The 7617-nt window shown below is 39.8% G+C and overlaps 1 protein-coding gene across 1 annotated transcript in view; it reads right to left on the bottom strand.

The window, feature by feature from the left end:
- Positions 1 to 7617, bottom strand: part of cdh11 (cadherin 11, type 2, OB-cadherin (osteoblast)) — an 89293-nt gene that overhangs the window by 18129 nt on the left and 63547 nt on the right. The window contains exons 6-7 of the mRNA XM_005733668.1: positions 6860 to 6979; positions 5191 to 5358 (exon numbers count right to left, since the gene is read on the bottom strand). Coding sequence (XP_005733725.1) covers positions 5191 to 5358; positions 6860 to 6979 — 288 coding nt within the window. The remainder of the gene's footprint in view (positions 1 to 5190; positions 5359 to 6859; positions 6980 to 7617) is intronic.

Below are 7617 nucleotides of genomic sequence, written 5' to 3'. Positions count from 1 at the left end.
CCCCCGTGCTCTCCTCTCAGCGCTATTATCTTATTTATTTTCTCTTCCCAAATCTTTCTTCCTCTATCTTTTCCACGCTTTACTATTCTTGTTTGTTTTTTCTCAATTCCTCCTCGCCTCTTCTTTGCCCCTTCCTACACCAAGATTTGGGCATTGAACACAGAGTAAACTCTACATTTATGGGCTGTACACCGTTAGCGTGTTTATCCTGCTCGTCCAGGTGTGGCAAACCCGTGAATCATGAAATTCAGTCTGTCATGTGGCTTCTGAGCGATTCACAGGACTTGATCCTTTCAGCCTAAATCCCTCCTGCCACCCTCAGGCCTGTTACTTTTTCCTCACATCTCCATCGATCTTCACCAAATCCCTCTTCTCCATCTTTCGTCTTCATCTCTGTCCCTGCTTTTTAAACTCCTCTGTGCTGTTTGACTCTATTTACTAAGATCTTTGCCCTCTTTATCTCTCCTGTGCTTCTCCCTTTTCCATCCTCCCAAATCTCGTCATTCATCCTCACCTCTCCTCCCTCATCGTTCCATTTCTCGCATCCCTGTCTGTCCTCTTCTCCTCCTCTTTTTATGTACCATTTTGGCTAAAAGCTCATTTCATCCCTATCCCCCCACTTTGCCCCTTTTCTCTCTCTTCTCCTGTCATTCTATTCTTGCTTTTGCTAAGTAGCTTAACATCAATGGCTTCTGGCGGATGAGTTAAACATTGTATGACAGAACACACAGGCAGCTTGGCATACCTGGCTGCAGGCTAAAATGAAGCGCGTCACATACAGGAAATGTACATTTACATTTAAAGATGACAGTTGAAGCAAATAGGAATTCACTGAGTTCATTATTGCAAAAAGTCAGGCACAGGTTAGTCTCCCATACCAGAGAGAGTGAGAGAGATTTCGGCTACTGTCATTACTCCCACAGACTATAAGCTCATAAACCAGCCATGTTCAAATATAAACACTAATGAAACATCTAATAAATGTAATTTGTGTAATGACCACAATCTCTTGGGTCGGGAATTTTATCTGATGACTGACTTTAGAACAATGATGTCTTTTATTACTCAGTAATTTCCTAGTCAGACTTGTGATTTTGATGTGTTGCGATATATGGAATTTAAACTCAGAAGCAAAGTTTGATGTCTGAAAAATAAATATGCCTGTGGTGTGGTTAATTATATCGTGGTGGGTGTGGACTGAGTTTTCAATTAAATAGTCTGTGCCTAAAGAGCACATAAAGCCTGGGTTTATAAAGATTAACCAAATTGCATAACAGCATATTTGTTTAAACTATCAACAGTAATCCCACCTATGCACACGTTTGAGGAGATTTCTACTCAAAATATTGTCACTCCTGATATTTTTATAAGTGTTTGGGCCCTTTATTTCATTTAAACAACTTGCATTTGAAATTACTGATTTATTAGAGCAGCAGAATATAGTTAGCGTTTGGGATTGGGGAATGGTAACACAATATTGTCCCCTGGAGCCTACAGGTGGCTGGTGGGACTGTGGAGGAGTTTAATAGTGGGCAGCAATGGTGCTGACATGGCAGAGGGAGAGAAGGGAAACTCTGCAGCTTAAACAGGCCACCACATTTGGATAGGACACGATGAGAGTGGGGCACATCACTATTGCTGTGTGATGCAATGCAGCTGTTTCCTGACTAAACTCACTCAAAGTCTTCATAGCATTCGTGTTTAAAGTGTTCTGCACACTTTGACTCGTCTTAGCTGACATAGGCTTCAGCCCCCTGCTAGCCCACATTGGAAAAGCAGTTAAAAAAAGTTATGCATTCTATTCTACTTAAATCTGAGAGAAGAGCTAAAACTAAAGTTCTAAGGTGAGTTTAATCTTTCCAAGATTTATGAGAATAGACAGTTCTGTAATAGAAGTCACTGAAGGTAAATGATGTGCAAATAGATATCGCCCAAAAGATCTTTCACCACTTCAAATGCCTTTTTATTATCTGCTTTGTTCTCCATTGTTCCTGTTCAAACAAGAATGAGAGAGAAGCGCTGCAGCTGACATATATTAACAGTATTTAACAAAACCATCTCTGTCATGTCAGCCTAATAAAGACTGAAGTCAGAGAGAGTTAAAGAACAATCAATTGCTATTTGCCTTTGTTTTTCTGCTCCTACTCCTGTCTGTGCTGTGATGGATTTTTCGAGGCTGCAAACGAATGACGCTTGATAATGAGGTGAAAAGAGAGAGAATTGCAGGGACAGAAAGTCTCTGAGAGAAAGAGACATCAAGCCTTAGAGCGAAAAGAAAAAAATACAGCAGCTTGAATGGAAGCTGAAAAGCTGCTAGACAACAAGAGGGAGTCTAGCTGTGCCATATATATGCATTATTTTTCGGTGTGTTTTTATCTTTTTTATTTTTATTCCATCTTTGTATCTGTTTTATTTTTGCTGTCTCTCAGACTCCGTTTTTGTTTCGTGACTCTTATCTCATTTTCCATTTTTTTTCTTCCTCTCCTCTCTCTCACTCTGCCCAACTACTAAATAAGTAATCACTGTCCTCATTCACACCATCTGGGAGAATTTTCTTGCAGGTGGTTGTCCTGCTTTTACTTTTTATTTATTTATTTTTTGACAAGGGTACCGAGTTCCACAACATATTGTTATTTGGTACATTGTCTTGCATTGCAGATGTAAAACTGCCAGTGATGCACAGGCAAGTATAATGTGGTTATTTAGATATAATGTGGCCTATGTGTGTGACTTGATCCTGTCTCCCGAATATTTTTCACCTGGCTCATGAAGAAAAGTGGATTGCAAAGCGTTCCATGGTTGGTAATGCACATATGCTGGCTTAAAGGAGATTATGAAGTGGGTTACTTTTTTTTTTTTTTTTTAGGTCAGTTACTAGTCTTTTGTTTAGAGTTTTCTACAAAATTTGCGTCAGCAAATCAGCCATTTACGGTTTTAGGCTCTCCCTTCATTTTTACACCATCTGTCACTATGTAAGAACATGTGGCATTATTAAAGAAACATGCATATGCCAGTATGGAAACTTCTATATATGCTTCTCGTGCTGGAGATGAAGTCTTGCCTTTTGAGCAGTTTTTCACTGCTCATAAAACTCTCCATCTAAACTCCCTCAAATGTCCTTTTGTTGTGGTCTACAGCATCACATTTCAGCTTTGCATTGCAACACAGCTGTCAGCTTGTTATAATATACAGGAACTGGAGTGGTGGTTTTGACTTTCTCTCTCTCTGCATCTCCCTGTCTTTTACATTATCTCCCTCACTGCTTCTGTTCATGTCTCTCCCTTTTCTTGCCTATTCAGCTTCTCCACAGGCTAAATCCTGATCCATCATCTCTTGTTTTCTCCCCATTTCTTCTCTCCATACATTCCTGAGGCTTTCTGCAGAATCTCTGCCAGGAGCCCTTCTGCTCAGCGCTATAGGAGGGAAGGACAGAACGATGAAGGAAAAAAGAGCCATAGCACAAAATGGCAAAGTTGGATATAAGATGGAAAGGTGGACATGAAGGTCTGCTGGGAAGTGGTTGCAAAGAAAAATGCATTGGTGTGAATCCTAGGATGTTTCTCTTTGAGGAGAACCAGAGAGGTTAAATCGTTCTATGAATATTTGCTATTTGGCTGTGCATGAGATGTGATCAGAAAGTTCAAAAAACCTTACCTGACATAAATTTGGCCAATCTCTCTTTCAACTTCTTCTCAGGCATCAAAGAAAACTTCCAGCATGGCTGCCATTTTTAAATATAAATTGCACTCTCTAGGTCCCGTTTTGACAACACTGTGCACTCTGCTGTTGCACTGTAGACCCCAAACTTACACAGATAGCAAACATTATCTTTTGTTTCCAAACTGATCTGAATTTTTATGGAAGATCATTGCTGCTGATGAGAGCTGGCTCTCCGAAGGGATTCCGTGAAAAAGTCTTGAGTTCCCAAGCCTGAAGGAAGCATGTTGGGTGTGGAACAAGACCCAGAGAATGCTTATCATTTTTTCAGCATTCACAGAGTTGTGCACCAATAATTGGTTCCTCGGGGTGAGACTGTCAACACAGAGTTTTACTGTATTGTCCTGAGGCATTTGGGGGAAACATTCAGAGGAAATGGTCTGAACTGTCGTGCATGTCAGTGTGCCATTATGTGCCAGCACAGAGCACATTGAAAATGCAGGAGTTCTTTGGACTTACCACACAATATTTGCTCACCGCTTGCCCCTGCTCTCCATATTTATGTTGCATCCACTTCTGGAGATTTAAATCACATTGGAGGATCCAGCAGGATACTCAGAGGCACAAGCAAAAGGTAACCTGACAGGACATGGCAACCGTGCTGGAAATGGTACAGACTTTCGCAAAACTTGAATGGGAGATCATCATTATCCAAACGAGGTAAGGTTGATGAGTTTTAGAAGTCCATTTCCAAAACTTCCAAATCATATAGAATGGATTTACAGCAAATGGGCATTTTTTGGATTTGTACAGTATTAAATGGAACTAGAGAACTCACTATCATTGTACTGGTTGTGTATTTTGTCACCGAGAACAAATCGGTATTTTGTCACCGAGCAAATAAAATAAAATAATTTTTATCAGTTAATAGAATCATTGGCAGTTCTGTATCATCTTTCATACAGAGAAATAGATTCAGATAAAAATATAAACTTCTCATAAAAAATGTTAAAAAAAAAAAAGAATTTAAAAAATATTCAAATTTTGTGCCTCTGTCTCCTTCCTCGCATCAAATCTAGTGTTCTTCACAAATCCAGAGATCTGCTTTTTTCATTGCGCTGCTAATATCTAATTCAACCAATGCCCTAGGGAACTTCTAGCTAGTATCCAAAGACAGTCATACATGTTGGGGGATACTCCAGGATCCCAATAAAGACTCTTTTTAAATAATTCTTTTTTTTTTTGCCTAAAGTTACCTCACTACTTTGTAAGTTGCAAACTAATGACACCATGCACTTGATGTGTATTGAATGCCCTTGCATTGACCTTTGGTGATTATTGCATAGTGCAGAAAAGGCTAGGAAGATGCAGACTGGAAGTTCAGATAGTGTAATAGCTCTGCTGTCATTTGGTAAAAGGTCTGACACTTTCACACCTCTAATGGAAATGCCTAACCCAAGGAAAATGACGTACAGCTACACAATACAGTATATATTATCGATGGATAACTAGAAAACGTAGGCGTTTACTCACTCTGTGGAAATTTTGGAGGGTTATCGTTGACATCTGTGAGGGTGATTTTAACTTCTGTGGTCCCTGACAGCCCTCCCATGTGACCACCCATGTCTTTGGCCTGGATGACGACATCGTACTCCTGGCGGGCCTCACGGTCCATGTTTGGCAAGGCAGTACGAATTATACCTGAGCAGACAGAGTGGTAACATGACATTAATGCTAAAATAAGGCTTTCTTTTAGCCATTCTGGAAAACACAACCACTGGAAGCTTGTGGGTGAGGTTTTATGGATTTTTGAATGATGAAAAAAACAGCAGATGTCTGCATATCTACTCTTGTGTTGTATATGCTACTGTACTCGTGTTTTGTCACACCATGTACAACATGTGCATTTTACGTCATGTCATTACAAATTATTAAGAATTACAATAAGGAATTGTATACCTGTTGAAATTAATAAATGAAAATGTTAAACAAATCCCACTTTGAAAACACTATCATTGCTAAGTAAAAACTACCAATTTACAACGAATTTATTCCAAGATTCTTCATTTTGTAAGAGAACGCATCATCACTCATCATTTAAATAAATAAGAACTCTAGTAGAACATTTGTGAAGTCTTATTTTTATCTATTTCAAGCCCCAGTGATTTTTCTCTGTTTAATTCATCACCCACTACTCTCTTTCCATCTCTCTCTTTCTTTCTGCACATGTCTAGCTGCAGTGTCAGAGAGGCTTTCTGCTGTCATATTATGCCAAAAGTGTGTGCGTATGTCTGTGACAGCATGGAAAGCTGATAATCTCCAAACCAATTAGAAATGTGAGCTATGGATTTGAGCCAGTCAAATACCCAACACTGGTTTGATTAGCCAGATTTACTCTGCCCAAATCTCTCTGCCTCTCTGTGCCCTAACCACTCACTTTCCATGAACTATCTCTCTGTAAACCAATTTCTCTCTCCTTCTCTACCCTAACCTCTCACTTTCAGTTCTTCTTCACTCTCTCTGACCTAGCATAGCTCAGTGTTTGCCCTAACCTCTTTCCTTACATCCAATTTCCTCTTTTAATGCAAACCCAAATATTAGGCCTCAGCTCTGCAGGGACCAAAGCTGAATGTCCGCTGGGGACCTCTTTCTACAGCTTGCCTTCTTTTCCTCACCAATTTCATTGGAAAGGATGTCTTGTTACACGATCCCTCTAGCACAGAGTTCTTGGCTTTTTTACATTAAGAGCAGTAGATGGAAATGTGAAAGAATAAAAAAAAAAAGTTTTGAGTTTGGTTTTTGCAGCAATCAGTTTTGATGAGACGCCTGGCAGATGGCACTACAATATTAGAGTTTAAAGTCAATTGCATTGATTATTTTCCTAATTAATTATATTCAATTTAAAATTTCGTGACTGTTAAAATTTGTTCACTGTTTGTAGCGGTCTTAATTCCTATTGATTTGGCAGTTGTGTGCCCCCCCCCCCACACACACATCCTAACTCCAGGTGATACAAAAACACCGTGCAGAAAAATAAAATGAAAACGCATTGTCGTATCGTCCATGACAAGCTTTTTTTGTAGTTGATCTTAGACCTGTGTGCATACTACATCACTGTAACATCAAGGCCTTTGAGCTATTGTGTTTTGTTGTGTTGCAGACAATTATAAGCCTAGTTCAGGGTTTTTGTTTGCAGCCTTACCTGTCTGAGGCTCCACAGAAAAATAGGGTTGTCCTTGCAGTATGCTGTATACCAGTCTGGCACTGTTGCCGTAGGTGGGGTCATCAGCATCTGTAGCTGTCACCTGCAACACTGACGTACCTACAGGACAGAAACACAGACATGACAAAAAAGTCAGGAGGAGATAGCTCTACCTTAGTGATTTGGTTCAGGAATGGTTTGACAAACAAGCTTGTCACAAAAATGTACGCCGATTCACCTGCCTGCACCAGCCGGATGGGAAAGGGAATGAAAAACACTCTCCCGTCTCTCAGACACTGCGGCTGAACGGGCTCCTGTGGGGCTGGTCTCCACTATTATTTCTCTACATTTCATCATTGTCTGGTGGAAACATCCAGTCTCCAATTTTGGTGATTTTCATGTTTTAAATAAAACAGCATTTCCTCCGTGCTCTGACAGAGTTCAACAACCCCATGGATTTATGCAAACCTTTCAAAACTCTTTGGATAATCTGAAAAATGCATGGTTGTTGAGCCCGAAACATGACAGTTTATCTTAGTCCCCCACAAAAAAAATGGACATTTCACAGATATGTTTTCACCCAAAGCATCTGCATCCAGTAAATCCCTGTTAACTCAGCTGACACAGATATGCTGAGCAAATAGACCAAGTAAATTAAATTTGCAGAAGTGTGAAATACATTCTATTAACTTTGCGTTATTTAAGTTTTGCTTTTCCGATGTGACTCAGAAAGGTGTTTCTTTTCGCTAGACCTGTTG

The sequence above is a fragment of the Pundamilia nyererei genome, unplaced genomic scaffold, assembly GCF_000239375.1.
Source record: "Pundamilia nyererei isolate P.nyererei 1_Seehausen unplaced genomic scaffold, PunNye1.0 scaffold00054, whole genome shotgun sequence".
Lineage (NCBI taxonomy): Eukaryota > Metazoa > Chordata > Actinopteri > Cichliformes > Cichlidae > Pundamilia > Pundamilia nyererei.
This window is presented reverse-complemented; position numbering and strand designations above follow the sequence as displayed.